Source organism: Trichoderma atroviride, chromosome 2 (assembly GCF_020647795.1).
Source record: "Trichoderma atroviride chromosome 2, complete sequence".
NCBI lineage: Eukaryota > Fungi > Ascomycota > Sordariomycetes > Hypocreales > Hypocreaceae > Trichoderma > Trichoderma atroviride.
The window spans coordinates 3,028,928-3,041,561 of record NC_089401.1 but is presented as its reverse complement, the minus strand read 5'-3'; the positions used below and the strand labels follow the sequence as shown (position 1 = coordinate 3,041,561).

Here is a 12,634-nt window from a genome sequence, read left to right as displayed (position 1 = left end):
ACAAAAGATATCATTGAAATCTTTTAAAGAAACTGCCACGCACACTCATGAGGAACCATGAAATGGTGTGCTATTCCAGCACTGTGGGTATTTACTGTATAGGTAGCCTTTTTGCTATTCTTTTATGGCTTCATTAATCTATCCTATGCTTGAATGCTTGAAACGCGATTAAGTCTAGCTATCCACTTTGAGCCAAGTTTCTTGAACTGTTATTACGGTGCTCTCTGGCAAGGATTCCGGGAAACATCATGGGATCGTTCCCAGATACGTGGCTATCAGGCAGAAGTGGCTCCCCGGTATGAGCCTCGATAGATGGCGCATTTTCTGGGATTGCATCCATATGCTCGGCCACTGAATGCGCCACTGAAGAAGTAGGCTTCTTGTTTTCCTGAGCCTCTAGTCCCTGAACGCTTGCTGCCATGCTGTTTGATACCATTTCATTGAATGCGAGATACCGGGTCAAACTGAATTTCGAGTTAGTATATATGCATAAGTGAAAAAATAAGACGGCAGGAAATAAGGGCATAGGGGATAATGATTGCTTACACGTCTCTTTCCTGCACGAGCGTATGGTATCGGAACTCTTCTCTGCGATCGGGCACGTTTGTCTTTACCATCTTGTTTCCCTCTTTGCCAGGCTTTTCAAAATCTTGACCCAGCCACTGCTGCTTGATGGCCTTCTCATAACCGCTCTGCTTCACCGAATTCTTTGCCAACTCGCACATATCGACGGGGCTCAACTTGTAAATCTGCGCAGCCACGGCATATTCCTCTATCAAAGGCTCCTTGGTAAACGCAAATTGCAGCGGATCATCCGTGGATAACGAGACATTTAGGCCCCGTCTGAAATACTGGTGGAAAGGGTTTCGTTCGTAGGCCAAGAACAAGGCGTTATTACTCAGCGGCGACATTGCGATACCAATTTGATCCAAATAGAAGATATATTGTAGCAGGGGAACTTTCCGCAGCAACAACCCGTGACTAATACTGTGGCAGCACAGTGCCGCCACAGCCAAGTGCTCGCTATCGCCCGCCTCTCCGCAATGAGGTCGCAAGACGAACGTATTGTAACCGCGACTCTTTCGGAAGTGATTCAAAGAGGTCATATTAGCAAACAAGAAGTAGATCCAGTAGCTATACGGAGGGTTCTGCTTCGTATCCCAGGCTCTGGGAACCGGAAACTTCCTGAAGAGCCGTCTTTCGGTTTTGCTTTCGTCGTCCACGCTGTCGAAGCCAATGACTCGCTGAAGAAATATGTGTAGCTTGGGATGAGAAGCTGGATCTCTTGTGACTTCGAACAGAGGTTGAAACACATTTTTGATGACTTGCTCAAACGTATCCATTAAACCGCTGGCCTTGTAGATGTCGTAGAGGCGAGGGATCTGGACCAGCCAGCGAACATTGTGGGAAAAGAGCTTGTTATCCACGACCCATGCCGCGAGCTTATCCCATTCGTCTATAGACTTGCCGTAGATGGATATGCGCCACTCCACCATCTGATATTTGCTGGACTCCAGGTCAGAGATGACTTCTTTGGTAATCTCAGCCAAGTAGCGTCCATGGATGAAATTGTCCGTCTTAAGAAATATTGTCCTGAGGCGCGACTCGCCGATAGGGTTGTATTTGAGATTGAATTTATCAAAACGATGAAACGAGTCGGTATGCGCCTGTTTGGTTAGCATTCTGTTGTGCTAGGGAGTCTGTGTGGGTTACATGAGCCGCAACTTACATGCATGTCAAGCGTGTCTATACTCAAATCATACGCTGTTAGGTTGATACTGGCAAATACCTCTGCCAAAGTGAGATGCTTTCCATCTCTGAAGAGCACAACTTCGTTTGGGTATTTCTTCATTTTACTCTTGATAAATCGCAAGAGATGCTTCTGGTTCATACAAGCAGAGTGGTGAACGTGCGTATCCACCTTTCTGACATTGTAGAAGTCTCGATGTGGTACCTTTTTGCTGTCCGCAGTCTCTTGGTATTCATTAAGGAGAACATAGAGATTGAATTTTCCTTCCAGATACTGAAGCCGCCGGAAAGCAAAGCTTTTGCTTGGACCATCAGACGAAACTGCGAGAATTTCTTCCAAGTCCATGTAGAATTCTCTGATAGTAGGTACTCTTATAGCAGGGGCTTTGCTGGTCGAATTGTCAAAAACCTGATAAATGCCTTCACTGTCGAGCTCAAAAGTCATGTCGCCACTTTCTGGCAAGGGTAGCAAATCTTCCAAGCAGAAGTCATCTCCAACATCTTGACCGGGCTTTCTCTTCCGAGTTGGCCTTTTTCGTTCCTGAGCATTGGCAGAAGAGCCTTCAGTGCCATGGCCATGACCATGGCCATGACTTTGAATCCATGCAGGATCGGGAGGAGGCGGATATATGTCCCAGCTAGGGTCATCTCTAGGATTGTCATTTGGTCCTTGAGCCGAAAGAGCGATATACTTGCGTCTCACGTCAAGTATTCCATGTATTTGCTTGGCAATAGCACTGAGCTCAGCTGTTATGTGAGGCTCAGTATCAAATAGACCATTCCCCGGCAAGCCAACAGAAGGCTCATTGGCAAGTCTTGCGTCGTTGAAGGCCTGACTGGTGGGGTCACTGGGCTTAGTATACGACACATTAGACGGGCCTGTCGACCCAAAGAGACTGGCAGGGGTGTCTACGATTTCTGGCTTGTCTAGCACTTTAGTTAGCAATCCGCTTTTGGTATATTTCGTGGGCGGATTGACTAATCACCATCGGTGTCGAGGACTAGGGAATCGAGCCCGTACTCGGTGGCCGGGTATGAGCCTGAAGGAATTTGTGGACTTCCAAAGGGAGTTGACTGCGGCCATGGAGAATTTCCACTCCGCGTATCAATCTTGCTTCTCTGATAGAATAGTTTTGCATCCGTTTGGGTCATCTGGAGCTCTGCAACTGGATCATAAAAGGTCGTGCGCTCTGGGAGATCGCGCAGCAGCATTCCATCTTGGAGAGATTCCTCGTGGTTCGCGAGTGGCTCTTCATGCTCTTCATGCTCTTCAGGGTCGATCAAGCCGGTAGTAGCCGGGCTCTGTATAGCTTCGTCGTCGCCTTCATCCCTAGTACGTACTGGGAGTGACATGCTGCCACTGTATAATGCGTGGTCTAAAGGAGAGCGATTAGGAACAGCGATTATTGGAGTTTAAGCAAGCAAAGCGAGGACCATTAATCGTCAAAATAAGAGGGGAAAAGATCTGATGTGACGCCCGCTTTGTTAGGTGGGATAAGAATACAGCCTAATGGATGGATTCCAGCCAAGCTCGCCAGACATTCCAAGCGCACATCCCTGGTAAATACTTACCAGTCATGGCTTCAGTGTATTATCATAGTACATAAACTCTCAGGCAATGGTGGGAGAATCAGAATGCCCAAAGAGGCTCAATCAGAATCAAGAGTCCGATACTGATTATATTAAGGTTACACGGAAAGGATTAGAGCGCGGAACCGCAGCAAGGTATTTTCAGGCACAAACAAAGCGTTAGTTGGGTTAAACCTATTCCGGGTATTAGACCGTGCAGATTGGGTCTAGCGCATCGATACTTGCTTTAAGCATGCGATGGGCGACAGGCCATGGCTTGCAAGATGTTCTCCAACCAGTGTCTAGGCATTTCTTTGCAATCAATGGTACTAAGATTTAATGGTCCCAGGGAATAGGTAGATGAGATAATGAATAGAGTTGTTGAAATATGAACTACATAAGCTCCGCATTCAGTACCGATAAAGATGATGTGAAAGTTGCCTGCGTTGACCAGCAGTGTCAATGTGCTTTGCACCGATTCGCAGTCATAACTTATGCTGTAGGTTGACTCCTTGGTCCTGCAGAGCTTATGAAAGACTAATTTTATGTTTTATATAGACTCGGTCTAAGATGCCATTCCATGTCAACGGCTCGTTCGTCTATATACCATCTCTTGTGTCTAGACGAAATATGCACAATGTACACCAAAAGACTCAACTCAACAGTAAGCAATTCTAATAGCCAGTGTCAAACTTTCTTCTTTTCCTCAACCACGACAGGCTTTGCGGTAGGTTTTGGGGCCACGCTGTAGATCCCTGCGGCTCCAAATACCACAATTGCGCTAAGTAAGGTATTGACTGAGAGGGTATTGCCAAAGAGCCAGATACTTAACAAGAGGCTGATGAGTTTTCGAATGCTTAGTATTATTGTAACAGTGAGCGCCGATGCGTTTGCTGCAAGAAGATTTACGCCACGAATACAGGCATATTGGGTCAACACATTGACTGCCAGATAGGCTAGCTGAGATGGAACTCGTGTAAGTGGCAGTGATGAAGCAAATGGTATGTTTAGCTCAAGAGGAGTGCTCTTGCTGAGCTCGGCTAAATTGCGTCGCATGGAGGGCATAAAGGGCAAGAAGAGTGGTAGCGCCAAAATATGGGCATAAAAGAGGTTTTCCTTCCACTGCGGCCCATACTTGCGATATGTTGCTTCGGTATACAGGCCCATAACAGACGAGAGAACTTGAGCTACAAAGATAATCAAGAATCCGACGTTAAAGACTGGCTCAGCACTGCCTTCGCTCGTTTTCTGTTTGACTAGTTAGGGACGAATAAGAAATATAGTGATTTTCTTTGAAAGCATTTACCTTGTCCTTGGAATCTGACCAGGCGGCCAAACTGACGCCGATGCTCAGCAGAAATACTGCAAACACTTGGATCCGTGAATATGTCTTTCCGCAAAAATAGCCTGCAGCCATAGTTGTTATGCTACCCCCGGATCGTAAAATGATATGGACCGGCACGGATATGTTGTAGCTAAATGCATGATTGTTCAACACATTGATGGTAAAGAACAGCAGGATGTTGACGAGCCATCGGCGAAGCGGGACGACGTTGGGCGCAAAGAAGAATGGTGGACGCGTTTTATCGAACTGCGCTACATAGCCAGTGATGGCGATGAACAGAAATTGAACAAAGGTTATAAGCGTTCCTATGTGGCGCGGATAAGTATATGGACGTGATCAGTCTTGTAAGGAACCGGGCGTGTATTTATACCATTCGTGGGCTCGAAGCTATGCAAGTTAAATTTTGGTACTGGTAACAGGCATGGGTGAAGAGGCTTACTTGATGATTGCTTCTAGGGCGTATACCTACGGACCAGAGAGTTAGTTCACCAGAGAAGAGGCAGATGTAGGTATCAAGATGCAGCACGTACGTTGGAGCAGCATCCACCGAAGATCAGCACCGTCATTACCGCCGTAGCAAACAGAGTTGAGCCGCTGTCCACGGCGAAATGGCGGACAACATTTGCCAAGGTGGGTGATGGAGATGCCTTGTTGGATATCGACTGAGCACCCTTGGCCGGTGTCAGTTTCGGTAGAGGTTCCATTACGGCTCCGATTGCGAAATGTAGGTCATGTCGTGTCGAGGAATTGAGACTGCCGTGGACAGGTAATCAATTGCCAGGTATGAATTCGGGATATGGTACTTTGCACCTATTAGTATTAGCCTAGCTGCCAGGGATTAGAAATAAGTAATTTTTATCAAACGAACAAAAGAACCAACAAATATACAATTTAGTATATTTCGATATAACTTTTATATCAAAAATATATTACTATAGTATCAAATGTTTAATCTGAATAATTTTTTATATAATATTTCTACTATTTCTCAAAGTGTTAATTCGTCTCCTACCTCTATCAAACGTTCCTGGCCCTTTGCGGCTTAGCGCGCTTAGGTAGTTCGGTGGAGGGGTACGACCAGCATGACGGAGTGTGCTGCGACGTAAGTCGGATAGGTACCTAATTGCTTCTTTGGTGATTCTAAACCACCACAAACACCAACGATACCAGCCATAGCCTCCAAACCAATCGGCGTCCTTTTCGAGAGCTGCCGCTGACCACAAACCATCGCCGACTTCCTCAATTACTGAGACCTTTTTCGCTCTCTCAGGCGCTGAGCCCTTCAATCCGCTGCTTAAAAAGGTCCAGTTCCTACCATCAGCTACAATGCCTACAACCACCGCGGAAACACTCTCGCTGGTCACGAGAAACGTCTCCGTAGCTCCGCTAGTCCTCCTCTCCGCGGTCGACCATTACAACCGAACAGTCCAGAACAAGACCAAGAGGCGGGTTGTCGGTGTTCTTCTCGGCCAGAACGATGGAAAGAACGTGAGGGTGTCAAACAGTTTTGCAGGTACGTCGTAGACTGCGCAAGGAATCCCAAGAGATTCTCCAACCTAGAGAGGCCACGCCCTCTAATAGCTTACTTCGCCACTCAGTTCCCTTTGAGGAGGATGAAAAGGACCCTTCAGTGTGGTTCCTGGACCACAACTACGTCGAGTCGATGAATGACATGTTCAAGAAAGTGAATGCGCGCGAGAAGCTGGTGGGCTGGTACCATACCGGACCCAAGCTTCGTGCTTCTGATCTTGAGATCAACGAGCTCTTCAAACGATACACACCCAACCCCCTACTAGTCATCATTGATGTTCAGCCGAAGGAATCCGGTGTCCCTACTGACGCGTATTTTGCGGTCGAGGAAATCAAGGATGTAAGTCGTTCATATTCCAGCATCTTGAACAGAGAAAACTAAGCTGACTCTTCCCTTCTCTATATAGGATGGCACCACCACTTCTCGAACATTTGTCCATACACCTTCGATTATCGAAGCCGAAGAGGCTGAGGAGATTGGTGTCGAGCACCTACTAAGGGATATCCGCGACGTTGCTGTGGGCACCCTGTCCACTCGCGTGACTAACCAGCTCCAGTCTCTTCAAGGACTGCATCTCCGGTTACGAGACATCGGAGCCTACCTCCAGAAAGTTCTCGACGGCCAACTCCCGGTCAACCATGCGATCCTCGGGAACCTTCAAGACGTCTTCAACCTTCTCCCCAACCTCTCCACACCCGATGATGATAGCAAATTGGGAAGCCACGAATTATCACATGCCATGAGCATCAAGACCAACGACCAGCTGATGGCCATCTATCTAAGCAGTCTGATACGTGCCATTACGGCATTCCACGATTTAATAGAGAACAAGATCCAAAACCGACAGCAGCAAGACGAGAAGGAGACTAAGAAGGAGGAGTCTAATACCAAGGATGAGAAGAAGGATGGCACCGCCACTGCCGCGAACGGAGAGGCCAAGGAAGGTGGTGAGAAAGAAAAGCCCAAGAAGAAATAATTAAAGAGACAGCGCACATGGGGCCGCCTCAGAATCAGAAAGAAGGCGTCTGAGTGCTTAGAGTAATAAAGTCAAATAGCGGTTTCTATATGTGGTGGATAGCGAACCGCTAGGGGAAAAAAATCAACTGAAATAGATATTTTGCATTTCCATCGTGTCTTAGCCGTGACAGCTATCTGATGGGGGTGCTAGAGACCTCCGATTATGGCAGCCAACTCTTCTTTTGTTATATATCTATCCTCGACATGGCCTCTCGGAGCTCCTCTCCATTTCTCGGCCAGCAAGCACGCGAGAAGGTGCTTACAGCAAGGAAAATCCTCCTGCAAACCCAGCCAGGCGTCCATCCCCAGGCTGCCAAAGCCTCCAGATGATATACCAGACTCTTGGAGCTGCTCAGTAATGCTCGTTACATCATAGTTAGAATATGCATCCAGGGCGAAACTACCGCAATTGCAGCTCCACGCATCAATATGCACTGCGTATGATTTCGACGCCTGCGGAATGTGTCGCCGTCTGCCCCGGGATGTGGCCGAAGCAGCAGATTGGACACTGTACATGCATATCTGATCTTTGCTGAAGCTTGTTGCTTCTTGGCCGACGAGGTCTCGATCTGTAAGCTGACCTTGCACAGGCTCGGTTTCACTATCTTGAGGGACGTGACTTGGGTGAGAAGCCGCAGCTTGCGCCGGGTTGGCTACTATGAGACGGCTGACTAGTCCGCGATCCAGCAGGTCCAGGGCTGGCAAAAGAAGACTTGGGAAAACGACATGGAGAGTGAGTAACTGTTGACGCCAATTTGAATCGTCGCTTGGAGGCGATGATGGAATTAGGGCTGTGTACAGCTGATGATGAGATGGGAGATGGTTTCTGCTCATCGTTTTTGTGGAGTCTTTGGGTATAACGGCTCCTTGCCGAGAGCTACTATGCGCGGCATCGATGAAGGGGTATTGATGGCATGCGATTATAGGTGCTCGGGTTTGACAATGCGAGAATGGAAATATAGTCTATAAGGCGAATGGCGACGATTAGATGTAATATGAGATTTGGTATGGTATACTGAGCTTAGGCAGATCCAGTTAAAGTGCACATTATCCCATTTTGGGAACTGGTGGATCTGAATTTGCGAACAACATTGTTGTTATTTACTACCAACCCAACCGCATCCATAAGGTATAGATGGATAAATCTCATCATGACGGTTACAAGGTAGATAACAAGTGCCAATATTTTTTTTATCTATTTCCTCTATACTATACAAAGTATATACTGGTAACTATAACCCTACGCAATTACAGAAAAGAGTCGTACTATTTATTTCAAACCCACTCCTTGGGCTCCTTCAAAACGTCCACTAGCCGCTGCTCCCGGCTCTTGGGCTCTGGCTCATACATGTATTTCCAGCTTGCCGTCAACGGCAGGCTCATGAGAATGCTCTCCACCCGTGATCCAGGCGTGTTCAAGCCAAAGGCAGTTCCTCGGTCGTGGACCAGGTTGAACTCGACATACTTGCCCCTGCGAATCTGCTGCCACGCCTTCTCCTTTTCATCAAAGGGCATGTCCTTTCGCTTCTCTAGAATGGGGACGTACGACGGCAGGAAAGACTTTAAGCAGTCCTGGATGAAGGCAAAAGTGTTTTCCTGGTCACGCTCACTCTCATCCAGATCATCAAAGAAGATACCGCCTATGCCTCGGCACTCGCCGCGATGCTTGTTGTAAAAGTACTTGTCGCACCATTTCTTGAATCGAGGATAGTAAGTCTTGTCGTGGTTGTCGCAGGCGGCCTTGATCGTCTTGTGGAAGTGGATGGCGTCCTCGTCAAAGAGGTAGGAGGGCGTCAAGTCGCTGCCGCCGCCAAACCACCAGGCCTGAGATGAACCATCGGGATTGGCCGTCTCAAAGTATCGGTAATTCAGGTGCACGGTGGGGGCCATGGGGTTGGACGGGTGAAGCACCATGCTCAGGCCAGCGGCGAAGAACTCCAAAGACTCGACGTTGGGATCGAGGTTCTTGTGGTTTTCTCGCATCTTTGCAATGGCCGGCTTGGGCAGCGCTCCGTAAACGACGCTGACACCGACACCGGCCTTTTCGAAGACGTTGCCCTCCTGCAGCACGCAAGTTATGCCGCCGCCGCCATTTGGCCGTGTCCACTCGTCTCTGCGAAACTTCTTTCCGTCGATGCGCTCGAGTTCTTTGACGATGATTTGTTGCTGCTCCTTGATGAACTTCTCCATCCGCAGGCGCATCGGAGATTCGTCGGTGATGCTGGCCTCTCTCTTCTTCTGCTCATCTTTCTCAGCAAGTGACGATGCATCTAGCTTGGCGGACTCTGCCGTTGACTAGAAGCAAAAAAGACGCGTCAGTCAAAAGAAGCTTTAGCTGTCCCATTAGGTAAAACTCACTAAGCTGTAAGCCAAGGGAGCAGTGATGCTAATAGCGGCTGCTGCAAGCCAAATGGCTGCGGAGGAGGATGAGGAAGAAGCTCCAAAGCTGGCGGGAGACCGCCGAGCGCCTGAGGAGGAGGAAGCCCATCGATTGAGAGTCAATTGGCTTCTCAAAGGCCGTGCTGAGCGCAGGCGGGCTTGCGAGACCACGCGCTGAACATGGCGAGAAGCCGCCGCGGGCGAAGCCATGGCGGGGTGAAGATGGCAATGGAGAGATGAGACGAGAGCGGCTGAGGAAGACGGAATGGACAGAGACGAGGTGGGCGCAGCCCGGTTTTAATAGCAGAACGCGGGCGCGACGAGAGGATAAGCCGGAGAAGAGATTTTTTGGAGATTTTCTTCTTCTCGTCGTCTCGTCTTTTCTTGTCCAATTCAATTGGACAATTGGCCCCTCCACTGATCGAGCCACCGACTTCCCGGTGGCGTGTTCAGTAGTTGATATCTTCCCACATAGTAGACCATGCCTGGCTAAGGCTGATGCTTGTCGGCACAAGCTCGGCTCGGGATTCAACGTGGCGGTCGCAGCATCGCAGAGGGGACCCTGATAGCGTTCTGGTTAGCGTAGCGGTAACGGACCTGTATCGTGAGAGGTCCGTAGGCTGTAGCTATGCCGTGAGAATGCGCAAAGTGGCTTGTGCGTTATGAAGTCATTGTTGCTTTGGTCCTCGTCCATTCCTAGGCACAAAACGAAACGTCGATGTCTATCTTATCAGCCTTACGATAAGATGGAACTTGACATGACAGGTACTGAATACTAGAAGCATACAGATGCCAGTCACAACGTCCATCTCTATGGGATTACTGGCTGCTTACAAGCACTCTGTTCAGAGGAGCAGAGATGATAGGTATTCTGGCGTTATGTAAGAATGCCGCACTTAATAAGCTGTGAAGGATAAAGATCACCCCTTGTGTATTACTGCTTCATTCAATAGAGCGTGCAGCCGGATTACGGATGCTCCCATTTCCCCTGCAGATGAAAGCGAATACGGCACGGCCGGTCAGCCTTACAAGTCACTGCCTGAGGTACGGGGCAGTAGCTCAGCTGCGAGAGCGCTATCTACTCCCTTGGGGCGGTTCCCGGTACCAGTGACAGCGGCAGCTTGCACGGCAGCATTCCGGGGTACAAGGGACTTTCTAAGCAGCGACCGACTGACTGCCTCCCTGGTGATGTTTGATTGCTGAGCACAGCACCCAGGATCCGGACAAGCTGATCATGTGGCCTCTGAGCACCCAGCCGCACGCGGGTACCTGCCCCGGGGGGGTCCGTGTTATGCATGTACAGCGGCTGAACCCCCCCTTTTCTCCTGCTGCTCTGCGCGCAGCCGTACCGCGCCTGTACCGCAGTACGAAGAGCGCAAGTCACGGGCTGGTGATTCACACACCGCATTCCCGCATCAAGCTGGCGCCACCGCCCCGCGCCACCCAATGCGCGCTGCTGATGGCGAGCGTCACTGCCTAGCCCTCGCTGTAGTGTTCGCCGCTGTTCTGCCTACCGCCCTCTTGCGTGTGTCATCCAGTCATCAGCCGCCCCCCGGAAGTCACTGGGTCACTCCCGCGACGGCACCCCTCTCCTCCACTCCGTCACCTCCAAAGAGGCTCGCCCTACTTCTACCGGCTGCATCATCGCTTGCATCCCTTGTTTCCTTCCTCTTTCTTCCCCTTTTCATCATCTCTCCGCCAAACCCCAACCAGACTTGCACTGCTTTCTTTAAGAACAGCTGCGAGTTCGAGCGATAACACCGTACAAACCACCACCTAAGTGCACTGCCATCTCGTCATCAACAGCTCCCCCTAACGCCATCTCGACCCAACTTCATCCTTTCCAACCGCCATCATGCGCAGCAAGTTCAAGGACGAGCACCCCTTCGAGAAGCGCAAGGCTGAGGCCGAGCGCATTCGTCAGAAGTACTCTGACCGTATTCCTGTAAGTTGATCGCTTCACGCTCTGCTCTCTACCTCGCTTCATCGTCGCTTGCCCTTGTCTCCGCTATGAATACACGCATCCGTACATAACTTTGTGGCTGCCTAACATCATCACCATCCATCACCATCGTCAATACACTTCTTCCGCATCTTCCATCTCTCCAGCTCGATGGCTGACATTCTCTGTTTCAACAGGTTATCTGCGAAAAGGTCGAAAAGAGCGACATCGCTACGATCGACAAGAAGAAGTACCTGGTCCCCGCCGACCTGACAGTAGGCCAATTTGTCTACGTCATCCGCAAGAGGATCAAGCTTTCTCCCGAGAAGGCCATCTTCATCTTCGTAGATGAGGTTTTACCCCCTACCGCTGCTCTCATGAGCAGCATCTATGAAGAGCACAAGGACGAGGACGGGTACGTACAATATTCTTGGTCCAATCCGCATCACTTTGTGTGATCCCTCATCGAGAAAGAGGCTAACCTTTTGACTGTTTCTAGCTTCCTATACATCACCTACTCTGGCGAGAACACCTTTGGTACCGCATAAACACCGAGGCGATACAGGGAACTTTCCAAGCCGAATATGGCTGATGCAGGCGTTCTGGTAGTTGGGCTTTTACTCTTTTTCCGTTAGGGGATATCGGGAGCTTTGTTATATTGCGGATACTTTTTTACTAAACAGACGAGCCGAGATAAAATAGATGCCCAAGGCATCTCATCTCTATGCTACCTTTGTCACGAGCCTTGACCTTAGAGGGGAATTATTTGGTGGCATGGCGAAGGAGGCTTCATTCAATGACATGTGGCTACATGCGGCTGTTCACTTTTTAATGTTTCAGCCCCTCCAGCGTGTGACTGCTGCTCCTACTTTTGCCCTTGCGCCTATCTATTTACTTGTTTTCTGCCTCATAGTCGGTAGCGAAACAGAGATTAATAATAGTGTTGTCCCTCCAAGACGTCAATTCTTCACTCTACCTTGCTCTCATGATACGTCGTAGAAGGGAGAGTAAAAGTAAAATGAGATACTATTGTTTTATTTATATGCGTAAACGAGCATTATATATCGTTTGTAGTGGTATATACGTCCAACCAAATCACGTC

At 49.1% G+C, this 12,634-nt stretch overlaps 6 protein-coding genes across 7 annotated transcripts; 2 read left to right on the top strand and 4 right to left on the bottom strand.

Annotated features, from left to right (window-relative positions):
- Positions 1 to 38: 38 nt before the first annotated feature.
- On the bottom strand, positions 39 to 3,437 carry TrAtP1_003814 (uncharacterized protein). 2 transcript variants are annotated; one of them, XM_066112044.1, is made up of 5 exons: positions 3,322 to 3,437; positions 2,736 to 3,125; positions 1,730 to 2,676; positions 547 to 1,667; positions 39 to 464 (listed from the first exon to the last, which is right to left on the bottom strand). In XM_066112044.1, the coding sequence occupies exons 1-5, from the start codon at positions 3,326 to 3,328 to the stop codon at positions 179 to 181; spliced, it is 2,751 nt and encodes a 916-aa protein (XP_065968126.1). In that variant the 5' UTR covers positions 3,329 to 3,437; the 3' UTR covers positions 39 to 178. The 2 variants fall into 2 exon arrangements, with proteins under 2 accessions (XP_065968126.1, XP_065968127.1); XM_066112045.1 differs by having other exon boundaries at positions 2,736 to 3,437.
- Positions 3,438 to 3,663: 226 nt separating this feature from the next.
- On the bottom strand, positions 3,664 to 5,566 carry TrAtP1_003813 (uncharacterized protein). The gene is made up of 5 exons (XM_014088213.2): positions 5,194 to 5,566; positions 5,103 to 5,128; positions 5,034 to 5,050; positions 4,625 to 4,968; positions 3,664 to 4,566 (listed from the first exon to the last, which is right to left on the bottom strand). The coding sequence occupies exons 1-5, from the start codon at positions 5,365 to 5,367 to the stop codon at positions 4,006 to 4,008; spliced, it is 1,122 nt and encodes a 373-aa protein (XP_013943688.1). The 5' UTR covers positions 5,368 to 5,566; the 3' UTR covers positions 3,664 to 4,005.
- Positions 5,567 to 5,778: 212 nt separating this feature from the next.
- TrAtP1_003812 (uncharacterized protein) lies at positions 5,779 to 7,316 on the top strand. Its single transcript, XM_014088187.2, has 3 exons — positions 5,779 to 6,176; positions 6,262 to 6,533; positions 6,601 to 7,316. The coding sequence occupies exons 1-3, from the start codon at positions 5,990 to 5,992 to the stop codon at positions 7,168 to 7,170; spliced, it is 1,029 nt and encodes a 342-aa protein (XP_013943662.1). The 5' UTR covers positions 5,779 to 5,989; the 3' UTR covers positions 7,171 to 7,316.
- On the bottom strand, positions 7,293 to 8,193 carry TrAtP1_003811 (uncharacterized protein). The gene has a single exon (XM_066112043.1). The coding sequence runs from the start codon at positions 8,043 to 8,045 to the stop codon at positions 7,359 to 7,361; it is 687 nt and encodes a 228-aa protein (XP_065968125.1). The 5' UTR covers positions 8,046 to 8,193; the 3' UTR covers positions 7,293 to 7,358.
- Positions 8,194 to 8,382: 189 nt separating this feature from the next.
- On the bottom strand, positions 8,383 to 9,964 carry TrAtP1_003810 (uncharacterized protein). The gene is made up of 2 exons (XM_014088186.2): positions 9,570 to 9,964; positions 8,383 to 9,506 (listed from the first exon to the last, which is right to left on the bottom strand). Exons 1-2 carry the CDS (start codon positions 9,798 to 9,800, stop codon positions 8,487 to 8,489), a joined length of 1,251 nt encoding a protein of 416 aa, XP_013943661.2. The 5' UTR covers positions 9,801 to 9,964; the 3' UTR covers positions 8,383 to 8,486.
- A 1,481-nt stretch (positions 9,965 to 11,445) lies between these two features.
- TrAtP1_003809 (uncharacterized protein) lies at positions 11,446 to 12,080 on the top strand (the record flags this gene model as incomplete). Its single annotated transcript, XM_014088185.2, has 3 exons — positions 11,446 to 11,535; positions 11,730 to 11,947; positions 12,032 to 12,080. 3 exons carry the CDS (start codon positions 11,446 to 11,448, stop codon positions 12,078 to 12,080), a joined length of 357 nt encoding a protein of 118 aa, XP_013943660.1.
- Positions 12,081 to 12,634: the final 554 nt, after the last annotated feature.